This window comes from Marmota monax, unplaced genomic scaffold (genome assembly GCF_021218885.2).
Source record: "Marmota monax isolate L192 unplaced genomic scaffold, Marmota_monax_Labrador192_F-V1.1 WCK01_AAM20220418_F8-fsc00098, whole genome shotgun sequence".
Classification (NCBI taxonomy): domain Eukaryota; kingdom Metazoa; phylum Chordata; class Mammalia; order Rodentia; family Sciuridae; genus Marmota; species Marmota monax.
In genome coordinates this window covers 2,333,300-2,361,052 of record NW_026694639.1, presented here as the reverse complement: position 1 = coordinate 2,361,052, position 27,753 = coordinate 2,333,300, and the positions used below count along the sequence as shown (strand labels likewise).

Sequence of the window (27,753 nt, the reverse complement as noted above, 5' to 3'; positions counted from 1 at the left end):
CTGCACTTCCATTTTTAATCTTAAAAAGGCAGTCCTCTTTCTCCCAAGGCCAGATTCCTTTACACGACTAATTCCTACCAGCAAAACCCAGAGAACTGCTCATTCCAACTCATAACTCAGATGATACTAACCAGGGATTCTTGGGTCAGTCATATTCATGAACCTAGGAAGGCGGGAGTCTTCTAGATGCCCCTCACAAACAGCAAGACAAAGTCAGTTTATTTTATCACTGTGTGTGACCCACTATGAAGACCAGAGCTTTAAGATTATCAGGCAACACCCAGGCTATTAAAACAATTTCCTTCTCAACTTAGTCCATTTTGCATTAAATATACCCAAAAGATTATGTCTTCTCACACAACTGAGATTTGCCATTCAAACTGTCTTTAGCACAAATAGACTCTTATTCGTTTGTTCTTATCCTGATAGTCTGATTTTAAATCTTGTTCCTGGTTGAAACACAAGCAGAAACTAATGTACCTTCATCATATGTATAATGTTTGATGATTTTCCAAGGTTTCTGTGGATTTAAAAAGTAATTTCACTTGTTTGGTTTCTTTCAATACTTTAAAATCCCACTAATTTAACCATTCACACACCCCCCACAAAAAAATAAGGTAGATCCCCCTTACTGAAAAGGACAATGTGGGTATGGGAAGGAATTGACTGGCACACCTTTACCTCTTATCCTTTCCTGAGACTCATTCTCTAGGCCCTCAAGCTTATATCTACACCTTAAATATTTTCGGTAACAAGTTAATAAATTGTTTAATAATCCACAGTTTATTTCATAATCAAATGCATTATTTTTTATGAATCAGAATTTCACCAATCTTAAAAACCATCAATAAGTAATACCTTCCTTCCCCTCTTTTTTTATTTTGGAACTTCAGGAGTAATAATGCCAGAAACGCCTAAAAAATTTAGTACCGGCCTGGTCATTCTGCTTTGTTTTCAACCACTTTTCCCCAGATCTATTCCTGGCTCTCTTGGGCTTCAATTCCTTAGACAAGTTTTCTCCAGTGATCCTCACAATATCCATTCAATGTTGGTACCACAAGCACATTTTGCAAACACAGACTCAAAAGTTAAAGCACTCCCCAAAGTCATATGACTATAAGACAGAGCTGGTATTTTAACCCAGGATGAATTCATTCTCTTTTACTCAACCTCAAAGTTTCTCCCACATTAAATTTCTGGAAACCCCAGGAGGTGAGGCAAACTAAACTTCTAGATATTAATTCCAGAATAATTTTTTGGTCACAATCTTCATTCCACTCTCCAAAATAAGGACAGCAGCCACCATTTTTAATACCCCTCAGTAACACTATGGACAGTGATGTAAAAATACAGACTAGTAACCTGAGAACTGTAACTATGTTAGCATGCACTAGGTACCCGTGAAGTGCCAAGGCCTGTTGAATATCTGGTGAAACAAACACTATTGGCAACATCACAATAACCTTCTGAGAGAGAAAAATCAGCATTTTAAAGTGAAATGAGAGGTTAAGTAACCTGTCCAGAGCGGAAGATTATTAAGTGGTGGAGACAAATTGAAATCCAAGTTCAACTTGCTCTGAAACCCTCACTCTTTCCTTCACATTCAACTGGTTCTCAGGGGGTTATACTGCATAAAGGCCAACTTTATTAACCAAGCTATTAAACCGCATAAGTTACCTTCTTAAAAGTTTTATCTTGATTGCCTAAAAACAGAACTTTTACAGGGGTACCTTTGATATCTCAGTGTCAACACTAATGGCAAAGCTCAGCAAATCAAAAGAACAGCCCCAACGCCCAATACATTAGTGCAAAGTAACAAGGACCATATTGGGCTAAGATTTCCCTCTGCTCTCTTTCTAACGTAAGCCCCAGAACAATTTTGAAATGCACGTGCAATCAATCAATGCCTTGGCCATTGTGGAAAAACAAATGTTAAAACTGGATAACAACTCATTATGTGTAATCTGTAAAACTTGGGTTTCATACCCATGAATCAAAAACTTTCTTTCCAAAACTCCATTTTTCTATACTGTAACAGAACATGGTTCTAGAAAGCTCTGGTCACTACTCTTTGACCTTTTCCTACATATCTGTCTGGAAGTCATTTTCTCTTAAATAATCTTCAAATCTCTTCAAATGAACACCTGATCCTGAACTCACTTCTTCACTTTCTTTTTTTCATTCAAACTTTTACAAATGTGGGGTTATAGAGACAATGAACTACACAGGATCCTTGCCCTTTCTATCTCTGGCCACTGTCCTAACAATAATTCCAGTTGCCCAGGTCTAGAACCATCACAAGAGACCTTCACCTCTCCCTGTGGTACTGTCAAGGGAGGACTGGGGTGGAGAGGGAAGTGACCACAACTTCATTATACAACCCCTACCTCAAACCAGTGATCACAGTACCCAGACACGTTGCCTAAGTGTTCCTCCCCCTGGTTTACCAACCATGAGTTCCTCCAGGGAACATTTCAGAGCCACCACCACCTTCTCCACTCATACACAATCACTCCTCCAAATGGGCCTCCTTCAGAGTCCTCCTTCCCTTCCCTTCCCTTCCATCCGCTCAATTATCTCATTATCGTGTGCTTTCACTACAGCAAATATTTCCTACCTGGGCTCCTAACTTCAAATCACTGCCCAAGAAATCCGTTTGCTGCTGGGTTCATCTTCCTGTAACATCAGTTTCAGCAGATCACTCTTCTGCCCAAGAACTTGCCGATGTCTCCACCTAATGTTGGAGTCCAGCCTCCTTAGTGAGCCACCCAGGTCCTCTACAAGCAGTCCCACCTCATCTCTTCTAGATTTTCTGTAGGGTCACCTGCCCACAGATGGTCAGCCAACCCATCCACCACGTTTCCAGCTCCACCTGCAATATCCTGGGCCATTTCTTCTTTCCTGCCACCTGTCAAAGCCCTGTTCCTCCACTGAAGCACTTCCTTCTCTATTTTCTTACTGATTAAACTCATACATGTCCTTTTAGTGTTTTTTCATTAAAAGTTACCTTAAATCCTCTTTGGTACTTGCAGACAATAGATCTCACTTACGTTTAAGTATGCACACCCAGAGAAAAATCCCCACATCCTGTGACCCCTGCCCAGTGGAGGCAGCCAAGCTCAACCTTCTCTGAGCACTCCTTGTGTTCCCTGTCAACTGCACCCATCAGATGAGTGGCTACATTAGCTTCTCCCTAGGTAACTTCACTTGACAATCAGATGCTGAGCAAAGTCAGAAACTTCAATTCATGATGCTCTGAAGCTTCAGCACACCCCAAAGCAGCATGGGAATAGCTGGAAGGCAAATGAGTGCTCTGGGTTGCTGAGGAGTCATGGAAGAGAAAGACCATGAAGTGATGAGAGGGAAAACATATTTGGCAATAAAAATTAACAGGTGAGGGCTGGAGTTGTGGCACTTGCCTAGCATGTGTGAGGCCCTGGGTTTGAGTCTCAGCGCACATATAAATAAAATAAGTAAATAAATAAAGGTCCATCAACAACTAAAAAATAAATAAATAAAAAGACATCAAATTGTTTTAAAAAAATTAACAGGTAAAGAGTTTAGGATTAGCAACCAATTCTGTAACACACTCTGTATGAAAGCATTAACAATTCCTTACCGAACAAAATGTCATTACACAAAAAATCAAGTTGCTACAGAACCAGGTACTTTGTATGATCAGGTTTACTTGTAAAAACATTTTTGAAATGTTCTTCTTTCATTTATTTTATGATAACTGGCAAAACCTTGAGCAGTGTTATAAAGAAGTAAAAAGATGAAAAATTAGATGTATGAGCATGAGTCTATACAAATAACTCAATTTTAAAAATCATTAAGCTCAAAAAACATGAGGATATTTATTCAATACAAATTAGGATGGATAAAACTACTAAAATACCAAAGCTATTAAAATAATAGGTAATTGGGTAAAATAATAGACATGCAAACAAAAAGTGCATAATTTGAACAATTCAAAGTACTAAAAACTTTCAGGAATGATAAAAATCAATTTAAGCACCAAAATAAAATAAAATAGGACATTTACCAGGAATCACAATATTAAAATCCAAATATAAAATTTTCACCTAATGATAAGATCTTGGAACATTTTTAAACCTAAAATGTCATATCACTGATACAATATGGTAGAGAAAGTCACAGAAATGTCAGAATAATGACTGCAGTGAGCCTGTCCAAGTAATAACATCTTGGGCTGTGGAGTCAAAAAGTCCTGGGCCCAGTTTGGAAAAAATCCTGAGCAGCTTTGCGCCTCAGGCACTTTACATGACCTCTCTCAGTCTTGGGTTCCTTCTTATCTACAAAAGAACAATCAGACTTACCCAAGCAGGGTGTTGTAAAGATTATATGAGACCCTGGACAAAGTGCCCTTAACAAATAACTAGCTCATCTGGAACCTCCACTAAATGACATCTGATATTGCTTGCAATCATTTGCTCACACCATCTAGAATCCAAAGTCTCGGTACTAGCCTGAGCTCTCACAAACAGGAAGCACTGAGAAAACAGGGACCGGGACTGAAGATAAAAAAAAAAAAAAAGAGATGGAAGAATATATATATATATATATATATATATTTTTTTTTTCTTCCATCTTTATATATATATAGAGAGAGAAGAAATGGTAGAACAATAAAAGTGCTATATCCATGTCTCATTCTTGACACCATAATAAAACATATATATAACCCAGCAGATGTCTATGACAAAAAATAGAAATTATAAGAAAGCACAAAGCAATAATACTATCCTATCTGCATATTGTATTAACAATCCAATTGGCTTTTCTTTTAACACTTTGCAATATGTAAAATCTGATACCTATAAAAACCATAATATGAATTCACAACCAGCCCCAATGAAGTCACTTAACTCCGTCACTTTATCTTTCCTTTAAGGGACTCCTGTCTATCTAGTGCATAGCTCAGGAGGTCTGCGACACTGCTGCAATTGCAGGACAACATGGGAGCAGGTCACACTCACCACAGGGTCTGGGAGCTGACCACAAAACAGGGTTGGCCATCTGGAACCAGTGAAGGGCTGCTGGATACTCAGGGTCAAGCAAGGTCTTGGGTCAGAGCCAACTAAATAAACCCTAGGAAGTAATAATTCTCTTTTTCCAAACTGAAGCTTTAACTGTTTCTTATCCTCTGCGATGCTAAAATTTTTCTCATCCTAGGGTTACCCTTTACCCTACCAAAAACTACAGAGAAGCCCCCATGTGTGTTGGGGTGGTTGGAAGGGGCATTAAAAAGTGATGGGTAGATGGCACTCTGAGTAGATTCCAGTTTATTTCAACAATCATTTACAGATTGCCTAATGTATATTAGAGCCTTAAGACAAAATCAAAGCTATGAGCTGTTGTATTCTCCTAGCCCTACAAGAAATGCATACCAAACCTGTTAGATGTCTAAGGCTTCATGTTATAAACAGGATCCAAGAGTCCAAGCACTGTGCCCACATTCATTCAGAGACACAGCTAAGGTGATGCGACACATTAGTCCACGTCTCATACAAACACTTCTTTAACTGTCTTGGAGGCTGTGAAGCTTGCCACATTTATTCAAACATAAACATGAACATTTTTCCTGTAATGTCTTTTTTCCTCCCATAATCATCTGTACTCTAATTCAAAGAAATGCAATTTCATCGTTGGTTCACCCTGCTGATGTTTGAGAAAAGATCACATGATGCAAACCATAATGACTAAAGAATCTAATGAAGACTCCACGGGTAAATGATCTCGAGCAATGCAGACATTTACTATAAAGTACTTCCTCCTCTGATGAAAGGTTTTTAAAAAATGGAGTTCTAACTGCTGCATGAATTGTTATATGGTGGAAAGTGGCCTGTGGCAGTGATATCATGCTCTTTCAGAAAACTTTGGCCACTAGGGGAAGGGAAAAGTCAGGCAGAAGGACAACAGAAAACCACAGGGCAGGTTAATTATTGCTTTATCATGCGGCACTGGCTTACGTGCCCTGGCATGATCCACGTTAAAAGCTACAGCTGGGCCCCATGATGCAGTTTCAGGGATGGTTAAGTGTCAAATGCTGTAGGATGGGGAGATGGTTTTTACTTATGTCCCCCATCAAAAGTGGCTTTTTATCCTATATGCATTTATGAGTACACAACCCGTATAATTCTACATCATGTACAATCAAAAGAATGAGAAGTTATACTCCATTTATGTATCAAAATGCATTCCACTGTTATGTATAAAACAAATTTTTTTAAAGTGGGTTTTTTTCTGGCCAAACTTCCTCTCCTTCTACATAGAGCTGCAGAATGCTGACCTTCTGCAAGTAACAGACATCTGAAGAGAAGTCTTCCTGATCATTTGAGTTAAGCAGGAGATTGGCATTTATAAAAGAGAGGACAAAATATTTGTAGAAAATATTATCTAGGTAAGAATCTAGATAAAGGGTGTAGTGGTGTACTCCTGTAATCTCAGTGGCTCTGTAGGCTGAGGCAGGAGGATTGCAAGTTCATAGCCAGCCTCAGCAACTTAGTAAGACTCTGTCTCAAAATAAAAAAATAAAAAATGGCAGGGATGAGGCTCAGTGGTAAATTGCTCCTGGGTTAAATTCCCAGTACAAAAAAGAAAAAAGGTTAAAGATTAAATATTTATTTCAAACAGATAAAAGGGACCCAAAACAAGAAAGCAACACGCCAAAATAGCTCTCAGTTAGCAAAAGACTGAAATCTCTGGGTGCTCTGCTGTGTTGGAGTCTAAGATGTGGAAGAAAAACAATACAGTAAAGAGAAATCAAATGCAATGAAGACAGAGAAGAAAGCCACAATCAGGTGGCCATGAATGGCCACCATGGGAGCCAAAGACAGAGGAAAGACTGGAAGCTCAGAGTAGAGATAGAGGGCCAGGTGGCCAAGCCAATAAGGAGATCTGCCCTCCTGCTGGACTGACTCTGACACTCCTGGGCTTCTCTGTGCTTTCCTCTGGAACCCAAAGAGGATCCCCTATTAGTTCCTATACATCCCACTTTCTCTACAGAAAACTGCAGGAAAGGTGTCAGAGAGATGGAGCTTGTCAGGGATAAGAAAGCCTAAAGCCAGGCCTGGAACCACTGCCTACCCCAGGGGATAGGAACCGACAGCCAGAAACCAAAAGCTGACAGGTCATCGGGTCCCATGGGGAGAACAGCTGCATAGTACTAGAGGAAGCTGGGTACATCAGAAGAGGTGGAGTAGGCCCCTGGGTCACACATTCCCCAGGACAGGCTGCTGGGAACCCCAGCACTCACAAAGTGATGTACTAGATATTAGAAGAATTTTCCAGGTTATAAGAAGGACATAACTTCTTGGCCTCCCCAAATAAATAATTTGCAGGGTATGATATGGCACTATCATAGATTCTCCAGAAAAAAAAAAAACAGAAAAATAATGCCATTATTGTTAAAACCCAATTTTCAGTAACTAGAAGGTGACTAACAGCACCCCACATGTGACCAGATTGCAGAAGCTTGATGTTCCTTAACAAGCCAACACCCTCTTTCAAAAGTCTTTTTTTTTTTTAAACAACCATTTGTTTTGCTTTCCAATGAAAAATAAGAGCTTCTGTTAGGTAGCAGTTTGAAGTACCCACTACACCCACTACACCAAATATAATCCAAATGGGTTCTCCATTTTTTTCCAGTATCACTTCCTTCTCATTTATGCATTGATCTAAAAACATGCACAATATATATATATATATATATATATATATATATATATATATATATATATATATATGTATATATATAGTAAGCTCCTTTTCTCCTTATGTAGTAATCAGGGTGATTTGTTTGGCTAGCAGAGTTTTTCTAAGCATGATTCTGTTTTTCTTCTCCAGAGGTGAAAACTACCAGCTCAACCTAAAAGTCAACCTCTAAAAAGAAGTAGGTACTTTTTAGACAAGAAGGAAAAATCTCTGATGTGGGAAGAAGGGATGATTCATTTTTTTTAAGGTTGATGAAACATTCTTCTTTAAATGTTAATTTACAATAGTCTTACCAACATGAGTCATGTGAAATTATTCATAAATAATTGTAGTAGAGCTTTGTGTCTTATGCAGGAAAAAAAAATACAGAATTGCATATTACTTTGCAAGATAAACACTGGAATTCAGCCATTAGCTCTTATTCACCACCTACTGTGTGAAATCCTACAAACTCCCAAACTGTAGGATATTTACCAGATCAAAAATCTACTTGGATTTGGTTATAGAAATTATTTTTCTTTAAATCAGAAACTCACCAAAAACTGAAGATTTTTCTTTTTGGCTTCCTGGTGATGAGGTAAGCAGTTCTGATCACCATGTGTTCCTGCCATAATAAGCTGCTTCACCACATACCCAAAGCAGTCAATTGATCATGGACTGAAACTTCCAAAACTTAAGCCAAAATAAACCTTTTCTCACCAGGCGTGTGGCGCACACCTGTAATCTCAGTATCTTGGGAGGCTGAGACAAGAGGATGGTGAGTTCAAAGCCAGCTTTATTAAAAAAAAAAAAAAAAGCAAGGCATTAAGCAACTCAGTGAGACCCTGTCTCTAAATAAAATACAATAATGTGCTAGGGATGTGGCTCGGTGGTCTAGTGGCCCTGAGTTTAATCCCTGTTACCAAAAAAAAAACCACACAACTTTTCTCTATGTAACTTGATTATCTCAGGCATTTCATTTTAATGATGGAAAGCTGACAAGTATATCAGCTGTTGCTACTAATGTTTCTCCTATTCTCAGGAGCACAGCTTCACCTGACTGACCTCTCACACCCAGCTGGCACCTTTAGGATGGATACAGTTTTATAGATTTGGCTCATGTCTCCTTCATGTCTTGTCTCTGGTTCAATTGCCTACTGACAACTGAACAGGACAATTGTCCCTGCCCTCCAACCCTTAGCCAGTCCCACAATCACTCCTTTAATCACTTTAATGTTGATTTCCCTAGTTAGTTGAAAAGGTCTTTGTTATAGAAACATGTCAAAACATGTACACTTGAACTATTTTCTGAGCCAGATTATTCTTCAAAGACAGAAATGGTGACTTTTCCCTCTGCTTCCCTCCTGGTACCTAATGCATAGCTCTGAGACCAGCTTTCTTCAATCAATGATTATTGATTGAGGATGATGTCATGGGTTTCCTGCATCGACTTAGGTTGTGTATATCCTGCTGAGGAGATAAAAGGTTCTCAGACAGCACCACTGAATCAGAGAAGAGTGAAGGCTGTTGTCTATACAGGCACAACCACTCATTTTCAAACAAATTAAACTTTGTTTTATTTATTTTGGCATTTTATATAAATCTCAAATTTTACATTTCCCAGAGAAGTAATATGTGAAAGGAGATAAGTTGTAAATACTTAAAAAAAAAAGTTTCAGTTCTTATCTCTATTATAAAAATATATAAACAAAGCAAAAGTAGTTCAAAGAATCAAGAATCAAAAAAAATGTATCATGGGTACAAATTTCTGTTTCACTCATATAGTTACAAGCATTAAAATGCATTATAACCTGAATTTTTTTCTCTTGTATGTATATACATAAATTCATCTATAGATTGGCTCAGTTATGTCAACAACAGTTGAATTTGAACATCGGATTGCAGGGTTTTCTTTTTTTAACCATTCATCTCTTTATCTGACCTACACTAACTTTATATTTAGAAATTATATTAGGCATATTTGGTAACAACAGTATTGTCTGAAAAACTTTTCTCTTCATAAAATCTCCTCTAAAACAGAGACATCATTAATGAATTAAACAATGAAAATTCAAAGCCATTTCAATATTTTAAAAAATTTAAAGTATATTTTCTGACTCAAATAAATACCTTAGTGTCTTAAAACTGAATTACACGTTTACTTCTCTTGTATATATTTAGTTTGCTTAGCAGTGGTAAAAATTTTAAGAGTCTTATGACAATAGTACATGATTCCAGGTATCCAATCTCATAGACATAGGTTAATCCTCCAAAGACACAGTACAACTCTGTCTCAAAATATTTTTAAAAAGGGCTGGTAGTGCAGCTTAGTGATAGAGCAATTGCTTACACAAGACCCTGGGTTCAGTCCCCAGCACTATACACACAAAAAAAGATATTAAGTTCACATGCAAACAGTTCCTGACATGTGCAAACACACACCTCACATCTTAGTTCTTGGAGTATTCCCCAGCACAAAACCTCATTCTGTGACATAAAAGACATCCAATAAACATTTGCTGACAGACTGAATGGCTTTAGAGTAATAAGTTCCAGGAAATCCATCTAAGAAGTCAACAGGAGCCAGGCGCAGTGGCGCATGCCTATAATCCCAGCGAATCAGGAGGCTGAGGTAGTAGGATTAGCAAACTCAAGCCCAGCCTCAGCAACTCAGTGAGGCCCCAAGCAACTTAAGGAGATCTTGTTTCAAAATAAAAAGGGTTGGGAATGTGGCTCAGTGATAAAGCATCTGGGGGTTCAATCTCCAGTACCAAAAAAAAAAAAAAAAAAGTCAATAGGAAGAACTCAGGCTGGCCAAACTAGTCAAGTCAAATCCTAGCCTGAATGGTAAGCCTCCAGTGTCACCCTGACTGTGAAAGAAGTCAAACAATGGGATCTAAACATACAAGCAACATGTTTTTGAAATCATTATTTCCTTTTATATATGCTCACCCAAATAAATGAATACACACACACACACATTACATATATAGAGACATTATATATAATGTAGTTTACTTTTTATGATTTTTTTCCCTTTATATGCTCGGTTCATATATGCCCCAGAAATCAATGTTAACAACCTAGATTATATTAGTCCACATTTTTGTCTACACACATATAAGCATAAGAAGAGACAGATACATGTAGGCAAAGATACAGACACACGTGTGTGGACAGGGAAGATTCTGTCATTCACACACTTCTCTGCATCTATGATTCTCACTGAATCACCCTCTCTGGGTACCTCCTCAAGGTATTTGATATAGCTGTTTCCTTCTTTTTAATGGCAGCATGATACTTGCCATATGCATGATCATCCTATATTCCACTCTCCCCTTTTCTCGCTGGTTCCAGTCTTTTGCTGTTAGAAGCAATGCTATCATAGAGGTGCCTGAACACAGGCCTTCAATGCTGATGATTTTGTTTTTACAAAAGAGACACCCAGGAGTGGAACTGCTGAATCTAAGAGAATCTGTATTTTTAAGTTTTAACAGTCACTACAAGATCACTTTTTTTTAAAAAGGCAGTAACAGTTTAACATTATATTTACGAAACAGTTAATATTTTAATTTAGGATAAAATAAATTGTGCTTATAAAGCAGGAAATACATCATCTTTCTGTGGCAATGTCTGTAGTGTCTGCCAGGCCTGTGAGTCCAGCCAGTTTTTCTTCCCTGTGCCTCTGGACCCACCGGACCACTCCCCATAATGCTTGGGGATCTTCAGGGTACCACTGAAGGCCTTCACTATCCCTTGAACCCCTAGAAACTACATTCTAAAGTTGGCATCTCATATTCTAAAGTTGACTTCTCTACTTTTCTCAGAGGGCAAGCTCCATGACTTTCACAGAATTTCCAAAGGGATCCCTGACCCAAAGAGGGTTAGGAACCACCCATGTGCAGTCTGGAGGATGACAAGAGGGTTGGGATACTACTGATGGCATAATTTGATTTTGCTGAAAATAACAACAAATATGGCTTTTATTGGATGAGGCTTCCTTTGTCCACAAAGCAATCAAAAACAGGTCTGACCTCCATTGTTTTAACAAGGACCAAGTTCTACAAATAATTTACTAAAAGACACAGCTGCTGAGGGAGGGAAAACAAAAAAATACAAAGGGCTTCTTCCAAAACTAGGTACAGAATCATGTCTTCTCCAAAGTACAGCTTCTCAGAGAATTTGATATCCATCTAGGGAAAGAAAAAGGAGGCTCAAAGAATGGGGTCAATATTTCAGAGGAAGATGAGAGGTATATTAGTCAACTTTTCATCAATGTGATCTAAATTCCTAACGAGAACAACTTGCTGAAGGAAAAACTTGAGTTCACAATTTCAGAAGTTCAGTCTGTGATTGGGCCAATACCGTTGCTCTGGGCCCAACGTGAGGCAGAGCATCATAGCAGAAGGGTGTGACAGAGGAAAGCTCAGCTTATGGCAGCCAGAAAGCAGAGAGAGAGCACCAGGAACCAGGGATAAAATAAATCATCCTCAAGTCAGACCCCTGGTGACTCACCTCCTTCAACCATGCCCTACCTGTCTAGAGTTACCACCCAGGAATCCACCCAAATTAATGCATCAAATGGATTAGTTAACTGATTAAGTGACAGCTCTCATAATCTAATAATCATTTCACTTCCTTCGTTTACACAGAGGCTTTAGAAGGACACCTCATATCCAAACCATATAAAGAAGAAAAAGCCATGGGCTGGGGCTATGGCTCAGTAATAGAGCTCTTGCCTATCATGTGTGAGGCACTGGATTTGATTCTCAGCACCGCATACAAATAAATAAAAACAAAGGTCATTCCCAAAAGAAGAAGAAGAAGGAGAAGGAGAAGAAGAAGAAGAAGCCGCCAAATGAGATACAGAAAAAAAAAAGTATTCTCAGAATTTGAGAGAGTATCTCTTGAGGAGACCAAATCAACACATATACATCAGGAACCAGTCCTATCCTTGAACTGCACTTCATACCATCTCTACTGGCTGCCCCTCCACACACACCCTGAGTCCCGGGAGGGAGGCATTCAATGAATGTAGATTAAACCAACAAATAACTGAAGCAGCTTTACACAGAATCCATTACAGGAAATGCTTGTGGAGCCTTCGGTGAGATTTCTTGGCTAGCAGAGGTTTGAAATCTAGAAAGCTGTGATTTTTCTCCATTTGTAGTTAGTGCCAAGAAAGATCAGGCATCTGTCCACCTCTCAGGAAAACATCTAATTTTTCATTCTTTTAAGAGCCTGATTTTCATGAAACTACTTTTTATTCTTTCTCCTTTGTTTCATACATTATCACCCTTTTATCATTAAATGATGTATTATAATTTTGATGATTGCTTGGCAGGGTTACTGAATAATAATCATTAAATTACCAAGACCACCAGCTTCTAGTTAAAATCTAAAACAAAGGGCAGAGATGAAAACAGACGTTCCAAAAACATTAAGTTGACGAACCACACAAAAAGAATAAGGCTCATCAAACAGGTAGACTATTTATTTACGTTTATGCCTATTATTAAGTGGTAGATGGGTGTCCTGTCCTCTGGAAGAGGTGATATTTTGCAAAGATCTCATTGCTGTACTTCCAGAAATAACAGTATTTCTATTATACTTTTCTCACATTAGCTATTTCTTAAAACACGGGGAAAGACTAAAATACACAGGAATTGCATGCAAAGAAGATTCACTTGACAGGGAACTTATACTGCAGTAAAGAAAAAAAAAAGTGCAGCTGTTTTTAAAACTAGCAGTAAATTAAAGCACATGTTGCCATTGATAACAAAAGAGAAAAGGTATCCATGTTTTCTCAGTCTTCTGGAAATCATTTTTCAAGTTCCCTTCATCTTATACAATATATATACAATATATATACATACTATACATAGATTTATAAATATACATAGCTACATACATACATGTATAAGAATGTGCATGTATAAATATATATACATGTATATGCATATTGTATATATTATATGCATATCTACATATATGCATATTATACTGACACACACACATAACCCTAAGACTTAAGTGGCACTCCTGTAGAGAATTAAATGCTCTAGAATGTAAAGTTTCAGATCCTTGGAAATTACCTTGTTCTCCCATCCAAGGACTTACTGATCCTGCCTAAGCTTCCAAGATCAGATGGGAACGGGCACATCCAGGGTAGATGGCTGCAGACACAAATTATCCAATTTAAGGGAAATCTTATAAATAATATATTCTTAATAGCTGAAACACAATTAAATTTAATTTAGTTTTAATTTTAATGGTTTGTGAGCCATAGAGCCATTCTAGAATTAAATTTTTAAAAATCTCTCTTAGGGCTCAAAGATTGTTTATTTGAATTAAAACAGTTTAGGATTCTTGGCTTCACTATTCTTCAGGTTTTATGGAATTTGACTCTTAGTATAATTAGCTATTTATTGCCTAACAGTACTATGTGCTGAGGAAGCTAACTCTGTAACTGAAGATACTTCTTGAATTTCTCTTAGAAGGTAGCCACAGATCACAGATTCCCTTTCAAAAAAAAAAAAAAATCCACCGAAACAGACATTCAGAGTGTCAATCAAAAAGGGCCCAGAACTGCTATACTAGTTAGGATCAAATTTGTGTTACTTTCATTTCTGATTTGCCATCATCCTGACCCTTCACCAGAAGACAAAAAATAAGAAGGGAAATTCTAATTGCTCTATTTGAACATTTTTTTAATGCAAAAAAACTCATTAAAAAGGTACAAGCAATAGTCTTGGAAGTCCACATAGAGGTCCTGTTTCAGAATACACCATAATGATTATCCTGAATGGAAATGTTTTAAAGTATGAAGTTACCATAGTCATCTTTCCCCAGAGAATTTCTTGAAAAAGCCCCCCACAGAATTCCAGTTGAAAGGTTTTTCTGAAGTCAGGTGAGAGCTCTAAACAGAGCTTTAAGAAAAAGTGAAATGATGACTAGGCCAGATAAGTTCTGATAAAGAAAATAATAATCACTCACGCACCTATGGACTTTAATGAGAGTCAAAATATTCAGTACTCCAAAATGTACTGTAGACATTAGAGTTATTGCCCCCAAAGGCCTTTGCTGAATCCAATACCCACCATCTTTCAAGTTTGGCTTCGTGGCCTGATGCCATCGTGAAGTAGTGGTTTTAGAGCCACATCCTCCATTCTAAAAATAGTTTCAGAAATAAAGGCTAGTTCCTGGGAGCTCCCCAGAAAGCATCCTTGGCATCCCCCAAGGAATACTGGCCCTTCAACCATCTTCCACACCACATGAGAAACCAAGATGCTGGGAAATACAACTCATCACCTGAGCTGGACCACCCTGCCCACCATGCTGTGCAGGACCCAAGTCTGTCACTGAAGCGGGAGAGGATGAGGCAGTCCATACACCTGCCTTGAACTTCTTCCATCCAGCTGATACACTTCTCTCATTTCCATTCTCGGCAACATCAACCAGCAGAAAAAGGAGAGGTCATGCTTCAGTCTCTGATCCATCAATCTTAGTTAATTATTTTCTTAATTAATTAAGAGTATTAATAATAAAAATTAAAAAAGAAAAAAAAGAGTATTAAGAAATTCTCAGTTTCCCTCCTGCACCTACTAATTTAATAAAATGTGACGGCTTTAGATTATCTGCTCTGTATCTTTGAGCTACTGTTTGGGTCCATGGAATCAACTGAAGTGTCAGACTCAGCAAAACAAACTGTTCCTAAAAAGGGAAATGGGAGTTAGGTGTGGTGGTGCACACCTCTAATCCTAGTAGCTAGGGAGGCTGAGGCAGGAGGATCTCGAGTTCAAAGCCAGCCTCGGCAACCACGAGGTACTAAGCAAGTCAGTGAAACCCTGTCTCTAAATAAAATTCAAAAAAGGACTGGAGGTGTGATTCAGAGGTTGAGTGCCTCTGAGTTCAGTCCCCAGTACTCTCCCCCACAAAAAAAAAAAATGGGAAATGGGGCTGCTAAAGAACAGATTGAAATATTATAAAGAGAAGAAACCAACATTTTCTATCATCTCAATGGTATTAGGAGCCAAACCCAGGGCCTCATACATGCTAAGTATATGTTCTACCACTGAGTTACATCCCCAGTCCTGTAAAGACCAACATTTAAAGTTCAAAAGTCCCCTCAAAATCAAAACCATTCAAGAAAAACAAACTTAAAAATAAGAATTCATAAAGAAAAGAAACTAAAATAGGTGGGGATTTCCTGAAAGCATAACAAGAGCACAGTTATTCTGGTGATTGCCACATAGAAAATTCAAAAACATCTACTGAAGAATTTAGAAAGATATATGCCCTGTTACACATGACCTTGAATATAAGTTATAGAAGTTTTACAACTGAGATAAGTGAAACGACTCACAGTTCTCACTGCATTAAAATTTTTACATGAACACTTAGAAATGCATTTTTGCCTTCAACTCTGGTTTTCAAACGGTTTGCCATTTCTCCTGTTTTCACCACTCACTTGTGTGGTGATGGGGCAAAGTTGTATTACTGCAGTGATCATTAGTGATTCCTTGTAAAACAGTGCTCAGCACCAACAGATGTGTGGCACAGGGAAGAACAGCTTGATCTCTTGACTCCAGACTGAAACCAGAATTAGTTGCTCTCAGTGAATGGACATTATTTTCTTTGGTCCTCTGTTGATTTTAAGCATGTGTTGTACAAAATTAGACATATTTTCCAAGTGAAACTAACTTGTCTATCAACTTCTCTGGATCTAAGTGATCATGACCTTCAGCCAAGACCCAGGACCAGTCCAGGGAGACAGCTTTTAAGGGAATGGTGGAATGGAACCCAAGGTCTGGCTATTACTATTTGGGCAGAAAAGAATAAAGGTTTCTTTTCCTCAAGTTATTTTATTACTAACTTGAGATGCTATGCAGAACATTTTTTGTTCTGAAATCGAACAATTCACTAAGCAATTCAGTGAGACCCTGTCTCTAAATAAAATACAAAATAGATCATTAAAACTGGGAGGAATTTTAGGGATGACCTAGTACAACCCATCATTTTTATGCCCTGAGAAAGGTCAGTGGTGCCCATAGTGCCACTTAGTGGAAGAGGCGGGAAGAGAACCCAGATCTCCTGATGACTGGTCAAGTGCTATATTTTACCAAATAAAATCAAAGTGTGTGTGACAGATTAGCAATTTACCTACGATGTATTCAGATACAAAATAAAATGAAGAATATTTCTTATAATTGCTTGCGATTGCTCACAAGTCCCTGTCACACTCAGGTGGAAGGAACTAAACATAGTTTCATGCATTAAAATCGGTCCAGTCAATGATTCAAACAGTCAACCTTGGTAAATTCAGATTTTCCTGCTTCCCATCTCCTCTCCAAAATGGCTTCCAAACGTGAGTGAGTGGGGAGGGTTCTGGTGGCCCCAGAGGGAGGTGGGAAGTGTCCTTCAGTGGTATCTTTCTTGTCAGTCACTGGACACCCTGTTGGTGTCAGACACTGAAGACTGTGGCTGGTGACTTCATGGTATGGTTTTTTTGGCTGAAGAAGAGCCTTTGTGGTATTCCATGTAGATTCTGTCCCTCTTTGCTGTTCACTGAGGTCCATCCAACTAACCCAGGGCTGCACAGCCCACTCCTGGCTACCAGGGATGCTCTTCTCTGCTTTGGGCTTGTTCCTCCACCTAACAGTCTCCTCATCTTCCTTCTCTGAGACTTCAGCCAGCCGAGAGGGGTGGTCTTGATTCAGTCTCTGATTATTCTGCCTTCTTCCTACAATCTATCCTAGCCAAAAGATGGAGTTATGGGGTAGGTATTCCCTTTCTAAGGGGACCATATTCCCTCCTTTCTAAAGTGGTATTCACTCAGCTTCTTTCTCTAGGGCCATGAATGAGGTGGTATGGCAGAATATGATTTATGGGAGAGAAAGAAAAAATATATTGATTTAGTATTTTTTTTAATTTCTCATCACAGCTGTTAGAGGCATGACTTCAGAGTCATAAAATGGATAGACAATACAGTCATCCCCCAATATTCACAGGGGATTAAGTCCAGCACCATCCCCAACCTCTATGGGTACAAAAATCAGCATGTGTCCAAGTTCCTAACATAAAATGATATACTATTTGAATGTAACTAAACATAGCCTCTTATGTACTTTAAATCATCTCTAGATTATTTATAATACCTACTACAATGTAGATGCCATGTAAGTAGTTGTTATACTCTGTGGCTTAGGAAAAAGTGACAAGAGGAAGAGAAAAGCCAGTTTATGTTCCATACAGACATCATTTTCTTTTTTGAGTATTTTCTCTCCCTCGTAGGTTGAATGTGTGGATGCAGACCCCACATATATGAAGGAACAAGCTTGTATTCAAATTCCTAATTCCAGGGCCAGTTGTCTGATTCCAGTCTACTTGTTAGCAGCAAATAACCTGCAGCTTACCCATCCATGCCCTTCACCATGAGCTGCAGGAATGGTGGAAAGGCAGGTAGCATGAGCCAGGAGAGAATCAAGAGACCAACTTTGTTGAGACTCTGGAAACACATGGAAAGGATATGGGTCTTTTCAGGAGGGTGAGGAGTAGAACTTCAGGCCCCTGTGATTAAAGGCTCTAAAACCCAGTCATGACACAGCAAGTCAAAACATCTTGGCTGTCTTCCTGACTCTTGCTATTGACATTTTTGTCTCTTACATCATCTTATCCAGGAGTAAAATATAAAAAAGAAATCTGACTTCTGGGAAATTGTGGGGGTTAGAGTTAACATCTGCTCGGCATGCACCACATTGAGTGAATTCATATTTCTCCTTTGAAGTTCTTATTCACATTCATCCCTTCCGAGATGTGAAACATAATCCCTCATCATTTCCACTGCCTCAAAACCTTGAAGAGAAACATGCTGAAGATTCTCTCCCATGAACTTTTACCTCTAGATACACAAGAATCCCATTGCCATGGGCTGCAAGGACAGCCACAAATGGTAAAAAAATAAAAATTTTAAAGACATGACCAATAAAGCTGTCAAAATTAAATTGAAAAGAATGAGAAAATTAAGAGGCAAGTACGAACATTTTCTTGTCCAAGATCCTCAGAAACATAAAAACTACCAACAAAAACTTTGTGAAGAGTCTATCTTCCTGTTTAGAAGTCTGAAGTAGCCCAATGAGACAAGGGACAGTAAGAGGATCCAACAAAGAGTAGAGTCAGCTAAGATGAGGAAACGAAGGGCAAGATGCACCCTCATGAAGAAATGGGGTCTGTGGCTGGGCAGGATGCAGCAAAGCACTCTGAGATGCCAGGATGGGTCCATCTGCAGAAAGGCACCAGGCTTCCGACTCCCAGAAAATACTAAATTAAAACACAGTTAAGGTCAGCTTTGGTGGAGCATGCCAGTAATCCCTATGGCTCAGGAGGCTGAGGCAGGAGGATCTCAAGTTAAAAGCCAGCCTCAGCAAAAGCAAAAACATACAGGTGATGCAAAAGCACTAAGCAACTCAGTGAGACCCTGTCTCTAAATAAAATACAAAATAGGGCTGGGGATGTGGCTCAGTGGTCTAGTGCCTCTGACTGAGTTCAATCCCCAGTACCCCCAAAAGAACAAAGTTAACATACACTCAGCTCTTTCTGCAGGTCTTATCAGAGCTACTATTTCCTTCCTCACCCCTCCCCCATTACTGGGGATCAAACTCAGGGCTCATACATGGCAGGCAAGCACTCTACCACTGAACTACACCCCAGCCCTGTTGTTTTTACTATCACCCTCTTTCCCTCTAGACCATAAGTCCTCTGAGGGGACTGGTTGCACTCGCTGCAGTATCCCCAATGGCATAGAATGTGGCACAGTGCTCAGGGACAACTGCAATTTAGGTCTAATTTATGACATTGTAAGGAACCAGGAAATGGGATTTGAAACATACAGATGATGCTATTCAAAATGGTGCACCAGTCATCATCTGATAGTAACTGCAGTCCCTGGTCAGGGATTTATTGCTTTCAAAGAAGTCTGCTTCAGTGGATGCTCTTTAAAATGAAACTGCCACCCAACAGAGGTCTTGCTGCAGGTAATTAACACCTTACTGGGTGGTTAGATGACAGATAATTGAGGCAGAAACCCTCTGAAAATGGAACATAAAATGAAGAGATACTGAAAGGGGTTAAGGGTGGGTTAGGAAAAAGGCAAGCACACCACAATACCTCATTTTTGAACTTCCAAATGCTTATATTAAACACGTGTCTCCAATCCTCCCATGAAGATGTTTAACAATCATCTTCCTTATTTTAAAAAATCTTGTTACCCTCTCACCCTTACCACTATCAAAGATCATATTTCCTGTAAAGCATGTTTTATATGCCTCTGCAGAAACTTGCAAGATTAAAAAAGGATCAACACAGATTGCAAAGTAAAGACTCAAAGGCCCTAGTTTCATTTGTATCTTATCCATAATCATCTTCAATCTTTTATCTTATCTGTACTCATAAATTACCCACAATCCATTTAAGAACACAAAGAATCCCCAATCCGTATTATTTTCAGCATGATTGCAAACAGCTAAGCCAATCATATAAACAACTAAGTGGGGAAGCAGCTAACACTTCATCTTCATTTTGAGCAATAGTTTTCCAAACTGTCCCCTCCAGAGGCCCAGGATTTCCAAAGGCCCTGGGATGAGGAAGCAGGGGTAATGTGGAGAAGGCAGGGGCTTGGCCCCCACACCCACCCACGGTCAGCCACACAGCTCCACGGTATTCTCTTTTCTGGAGGTTGGCCGAGGGGCTTCCACTTGAAATTCCTAATTCCATGCCTTTAAGGAATCGGCAGACCCCTGACTTAGAAGACTCAAAACATCTGAGCCTTCGATTCCAAGAGTGTGTGCCATGCAGCCTGGAAAAAGAAATGCTTTCAACAACAGTGTATTAGAATAACAAGCTAAGGACATTTCTACTGTAAGGGGTTTTTCATCTGGCTTGAGTTTTTAAAATTGAAGGATTCCCCAAATTACAAAGAGTTTGGATTCCAAAAGTTCCATGTGTGAGTCAGAAATTTGAAATTCTGGACTCACTTTCCAACAACAAAATAATAATAATAATAATAATAATAATAATAATAATAATAATAGGCCCAAAGAAAGCAATAAATGGTCCTAAAGAAAGCAATAAAACCCTGACGCCTCACAGGTGAACTACGATGTTATTATTCCCACTGGGAGTGAAGTTTCACTTTTGCTTCTTGTTGAATGGGCTACGCAGGCCAGCGGGGCTCCTAAGCACCATTGAAGTTATTTCTTTGAAGAAGTTCATCCTGTGATGTCTGATGAAAAGGGAGCCAGTGATGATAAAAGGCCTTCCCCACCCTTTATTCCTCTTGAAGGCCAAGTTCCAGGGCAGCCCACATCCACTGTGGTCAGTAGCTGGCCAAGCAGATGTCCAAAAGTTGTTTGGGAGCTGGACAAAGGCCTGTACGCTACTGCCTGGTACCAGTTCTGAAAAACGAACTCCTGGAAGCTGCTTTATTCTTCAGTATTTGATATTATTTTACTATGACAATGTAGCATCTAATACAGATCCAAAAAAAAAAAAAAAAGCTTTAAAGGACTCAGCACATAGGTATAAACTACTTCCAGTGTTTATGACCCTCTCAAAGGGAAGGAAGGAAAAAAAAGGAAGAAAAACTAAAGGATGAAATAACAATGTGTGATTAGAAACAACATTCTAAAGTAGATGGAAAATTAATTTTCGCTTTTCCACCCTATTTGCACATTTGGTAAACTAATGAACTGAGAGAAGAGAACTAGTTTTAACCAAATAATTCTAAAAGATGTCAAGATTTTTGAAGATTGGGAGCTATGAACCTATTTGCTTCATGTGCCATCACAAATTACCAAAACAAGGAATATTAAAAAATGAATGAATAGTCAATTCTCTACCCCAACTGGTGAGCTGTTCACAATTCTAGATATCAACACTCTAAGGAAATGATCTGTTGCAGAATCAAATCATACAATGGGCTAAAATTAGATCAAGTGCCATTACTGAGTATTACCATTAGGAAAGCTATCTTTCCACTCTTTTGCGAAAATGGAAATACTCTTATTGAAGTATAACCTCTCATCCAGAAAAAAATACCAGTGATTTCTTCATACTTCCCTTTTATGACCAATCCTACCTTTAAATACACTGGAGCATCCCTTGTGTTGCAATAATTTCCTTATTGATCCATTTGTAGGCTTTTTCTGGGCAGCAAGACCAGGGAACAATTAGGACAACAGAGGTTCACAGATCCGGGCTCTATTCCAAGTTCACATTCTTACCAGCTAAGCTTGCAAGGGCAAGTTATTTAAATTCTTCAAAATTTGAGTTCTTTATCTACATATAAATAGTAATAAATATCTTGTAGGTTTGTTTGAGAGTTGATGAAATATGAAATAATACACGAAAAATCATGTGCTTGCAATAATAAAAGGCTGTTGAAGATGTCTTTATATTGCCGTGTTCAACATGATTCCTTGTGCATAATAGGTAATCAATTCATGTTTCTTGAAGTGAACAGAATTTCTCCATATTGCCTCCTTGATGACATTTACATTTTCTTTCTAAAGATCATATTTGAGCAAAATATCTCCCCCCCCCCCATAGTACCAGGAATTAAACCCAGGGTCTTGAGCATATGTGGCAAGTCCTCCACCAGTGAGCTACAGCCCCAGCCCTTTTTAGTTTTTTGATTGTTTTTTGTTTTTTGGTTTTTGTTTGTTTGTTTGTTTGTTTGTTTTTGAGACAGGGTCTAGCTACATTGCCCCAACTTGGGATCTTCTTGCCTCATCTCCCTAGTAATTGGGATTACAGGCATGAGCCACCATGTCCACGTGGAGCAAAATCTTAAAGAGACTCCAGTGCCTTCTCCTGACCACTGGCTGGTGACCCCATATACTTTGCCTATATCTCTCTTACCTCTTCTCCCACCAACTAGAAGTATCTGCATATGGTGGCTTGCAAAGTTTGAAGCTTGCTACATGGGGAATCATGAAAACAACCTTTAAGAAAACAATGACCTCCTTTTTTCATTGCGCTTCCAAACATAGATAGTAGGAAATCAACAAACCCTTGCCTCTGAGCTGAACTGAAGCACCTCTAACCACTCATGGGCCTGAAAAGAGCGTGTGCCTTCAAAAGGAAGGAGTCAGTGTTTACACCAAAATCCTCTTCAACCTTCATGAATCCACTTTGGTGTGTCCTTGTTTATTCTTTCATTTGATACAATTCTATCATGACAACCTGGTACCTAACATGGATCCCAAAGCTTGAGAAGATTTAGCCCCCAGGTATAAACTGTTGGTAGTGTTTATGACCCTCTCAAAGAGAAGGAGGGCTGGGAATAAAAGAGAAAGAAAAATAAAGGAAGAGAGAACATGTAAGGGTTCCCCACCTCTAGCATGAAGCTCTACCCAGCGCAGTCCACACACATCCCTCCCTTTCCAAGTTCTTACTGTGAATTCAATTAAAAGTAGTCATTCAATTAAATGTAGTCATTCCAGGTGTGTTAGTGCTCTTGTTTTTTATAAATGCCCTACAGACTCAATGAAGGGAGAATAAACTAATTATAAATTATTTTGCACAGTACCAGAATATGTTTGAAGTATTTACCTAGAATTTTCTGATTAATGCTAAGTTGGCATATGGAAGAAAGGCACATGGATCTTCACAGACTGGAACCAAGTTGTGGTACTCCCAGAAGCATAAAGGGGCAGGGGAATCCTTGCTGGCCTCCATAACAGTATATCTCTTTGACCAGCACTTAATTTTTAGAAGTAATGGCTTAGAACATAACAATTAGTATTTTACGAAAAACAAACCTTGGCTCCCAAACAAGTCTCCTTCTTTGAGTTCTATTTTTTGTAATTGAATAGACTTAGAAATGGCTCCAAGTTCCATAGAAAAAGAAGGAAGGGAATCACAATCTCCCCTGTGATTAAGACACCAAGGAAATAATTTTATTCTTGGTGATTACAAGCTAATAACTCTCACGAAAAACTTGAGACTGACATTTTCAAAGACTATTAACTAGGCACCTTTCTATTCATATGTTCTGCTTTTTCTTCTTCACACCAGGAATTCTCAGAAACCATCATCAGACTCTCCAGTCACAATTTTTTTTTTAACTTTTCAAAATGCTTTCACGCCTGACTGCCCCCATTTGATACTTGCAGCCACCTCAAGGCAGGTAGACAACAGAGACCATTTTACTTTACAAAAGCACAAAGAATCAGGGCAGCTGCCCCAAGGCCACAACTAATGAACAGCTGAAGGGGGCCTACCATCCAGCTTTCCTTCCTCCTTCCTTGGTGTGGCTTTACTACATCATTGATCAATGGACTGAAATGAAGTTGTTGCCCATCTTCCCGTACCTTGTCAGGCAAGGTCCCTTCTTTGAAAGAATGTCCTGTGTTTCTTAAAGCAATTGAGTGTCCCTGTAGGAAACCCTGCCATTCTAAACCCTAGTCTTAGCCGATGTGCTTCACCATATTGAAGGCAAGTTGGCATCCAAAATGGTTGAGTGGGAGCCAATTGTGGTGTTCTAATCTTTGTTCATGCTGTCAATGTGACATATGAAAAAAATATGAATAAAGTGACAGGATGAAAACAAAGCTAGTAGCTGGTGTGAGATACACAGACGGGGTGTTAGCCCCACATGCACTGCAATTGGGTCAAGTTAACACCTTGTGTTTTCCCTACATATGCGGTGTGGAAAAGCTATTTATAAAATGTTTTTAAATATTTGGGGCCAAATATATCAATATTGTTGGAAAACACTTACTCTGACCAGAACTCATTTATCTGCTCTAGTCCCAAGTGAATAACAGAACCAACAATATCAAGATGATCCAAGACTAGGAACAATACAGATGTTCAATACTATCACCCAGAATTCCCAAACAGGCCTGCTGTCAGTCACCCTGCTGGCTGGTGACTGGCATGAATAATACAATGACAAAAATTTTAGAAGAGTGGCCGTTAGAATAATCTTTTATACCAATATACACAAAATAGAGCTTTCAGAAATTACCTGACTCTGCAATTCACTTTGCTGCTTCAGGCGAAGATTTTCAGGTGTATCTGCCACTGTGGTGAAGGACTGCTTTGGGTAGTGTCTGTGGAGAAGATTTTTAAAAGAACATAGTTAAAATAACTGTGCTACAAAACAAATCATTAACACCAACTGTTTCATCCCTTGCTTCTGTCACAATGGAAGAGGTACTAGTCCTCTTGGCTAAGGTCATCTCTGGATCCCATCCATTCTCACAATCCTCTATCGCACGGACTTCCCCACTTTCCTCACAAAATTTTAACATGAGTGTCTCTATTGTGTTAGCTACTTCCAAGCAGGATTCAAAGCTCAAAACTCTCCTCTCTTTTATTATCCCTCCCCTTCACCCACCCACCAGGCCAGCGTGTATATCATCATTCTATCCTTAAGCCAAACTTCTATAAAAAGAGGCTAACTTCACTGTCTTTACTCATTTCCTCTCCAACTCCCTCCTCAACTCTCTGATTTGCAGCTTATTTCCAGAAGTTTCTTTCCCCAAAGTCATAATGACTCCCTATGGACACTTCTAGCAAACATGTCCTAGTTCTCCTCTTGCTTGGCCTTCTTCTTCCTCTCTTCCAGATACCTGGGAGTAACCTCGACTCCTCGCACGTCCAATCAATCACTTACTAACTTGTCTGCTAAATATATCTAAATTTCACACACGTCCATTTCCACTATACCTCTTTATTCTAGGCCACATCTATCTTCTAACACTTGCCAGTCTTTTCCTTCTGATCTGAGCTGTCAAAGCAAATATTCCAAAATGTAAATCTGGTCACACTGTTCTCTGAATAAAATCTTTTGGTGGTTTCCCACAGATCTTAGAATACAGTCCAGCCTCCTGTCTTCCAAGGTCCCCAGGCCCAGGCATCTTCAGACTTCTCACTCACACTCCATTCCCTCACCATGGGCCACCACTCCACTCCCTGCAGTTTACCCCTCTTTCCCATCTCTCCTGGAAAGCTATTCCTCTTGCCTAGAACACCCCTCTCTCTTCCCTCCCCATTTCCCTGAATAACTGTGTTTATCTTTCCAGTCTTGCCTTAAATGTCACCCTCTCCAGAAAGCTTTCCTGGCCTCCCAAATTTAGGTTAGGAATGGACACCGGATGTACTTGACTTCCTCTATTTTAGTATCTTACTCATTTGTATTTTGATTGACATGTCTCTCTGACTCACAGTACAGTGAAAATTGTATGGCAGCAAGAACAGGCTATCTTGTCCCTTGTCAGAGCACAGTTTTGTCTATGTCTTCAGTCCCTATCAGGGTCTAATTCACAGTATGACCTCAATAAATGTTTGCATCAGGGAGGGATAGATGGGGAAAGGGTGGACAATGATTTCAGGGGTGCAGTTGGACAGGAGGAATAATTGCCAGTGTTCCACAACACAATAGGATAACTTTGGTTGACAACAATTAATTATTTCAAAATAGGCTGTAGAGAGTTTTATTTATTTATTTTTGGTACCATGGATTGAACCCAAGGATGCTTAACCACTGAGCCACATTCCCAGCCTTTTTTTTTTTTTTTGATGTTTTATTTTGTGGGGTTTTTGTGGGGTGTTTTGTTTTGTTTTGTTTTTGGTGCTGAGGATTGAACCCAGGGCCTTTGCATGCAAGGCAGGCACTCCACCAACTGAGCTGTATCCCCAGCCCCTGACTTTTTATTTTGAATAAAGGTCTCAATAAGTTGTTTAGGGCCTCATTAAGTTGCTGAGACTGGCTTTGAACTTGCAACTCCTCCATAGCTTCTAGCATTATAGGCATGTGCTACCATGCCCAGCCGTAGAGAGAATTTTGAATGTTCCCAACATGAAGAAATGATACACCAATTACTTTAAATGGATAATGACATACCATGCACACACGTACTGAAAGGTCACACTGTGCCCCATAAATATGCACAATTACTGTGTGTCCATTAAAAATATTTGTATATAAATGAAATATGTAAATAAGCAAACAAGTAAATATTTGCAGACAGAAGAAATAAGGGAGGGAGAGAAGGAAAAGATAATAATCAGGCAAAGCCTAAGAGCCCACGGTGGGCCACAGGACAGCTGCAGTGGGCGACATGTGCATAATAAGAGCTGCCTTTTATGTCCTGAGATGAACTCCTGGTGATAAAGAGACAGCACTTCCTCCCCACGTGTAGGTGAAGACCTAACACTGTCCCATGGCTGCAGCTCTCTCCAATCATGCCTTCCCATGCCCAACTGGCACGAAAGGGACCTCTGATCATGACTCCATCATCACAAAAGCCATGGAGCTCAGACCTGCTCCCCAAAGGACATCCTTCCCATTTCCTTCCCCCAGTCCTTTTCCTTGCTGATGTCCACCTTTGCCTCTGCCTATGTTTCTCAGACATTCTCCATACTTTGTGGTTTCAAAGTTTACTCTCCTTGTAGAAGGTTCTTTTGGCAGCCCTGTCCCTGACATCCTATGAGAAGGCTGATTTTGTCAGCACCAATAAATTCTGTAAAATCTACTCGATGTACATTAGCCCTTCTGAAATAAAGGTGAACTATTCTGTAGCCACGTTGAGTCACATGCATACTAGGAAAATGCATTCTCATTTCTTGTATTTTTCAGCATCCTTCAAGAACTTAGTGCCCCATGGAAGTCAATGTTCCGTGTAACTTGAAATTAACTCCGTAACTGTTGAACAAATCTATTTTAATTAACATCCTTCAAAACCCTTACACCACTTTCTTGCCTTCATAGAGGATATACAAATCCAAATCATATTTTTTTCATAATAATTTGGAGACATCTTGGTAGGTATTTTCAGATTATGTTATAAAGCCATGGTACTTTCAAAGTTTAAATAACCTAAGTTATATAAGATCATTGTGTTTTTATAACCACTGGACTGTGAAGAGATCATTGCTCACATACAGTCCTCAGTACTGTATAATATTCTCTTGACATTTTCTTTTTCTATCTCACAATGAGAAACTTGATAGCTCAATTGCTTTGAACCT

The 27,753-nt window shown here is 39.2% G+C and overlaps 1 protein-coding gene across 2 annotated transcripts in view; it reads right to left on the bottom strand.

Annotated features, from left to right (window-relative positions):
* Nebl (nebulette) overlaps positions 1 to 27,753 on the bottom strand; it is a 337,044-nt gene that overhangs the window by 177,948 nt on the left and 131,343 nt on the right. For both annotated transcript variants that reach the window (XM_046423014.2, XM_046423011.2), the window contains exon 3: positions 24,746 to 24,830. In XM_046423014.2, coding sequence (XP_046278970.1) covers positions 24,746 to 24,830 — 85 coding nt within the window. The remainder of the gene's footprint in view (positions 1 to 24,745; positions 24,831 to 27,753) is intronic.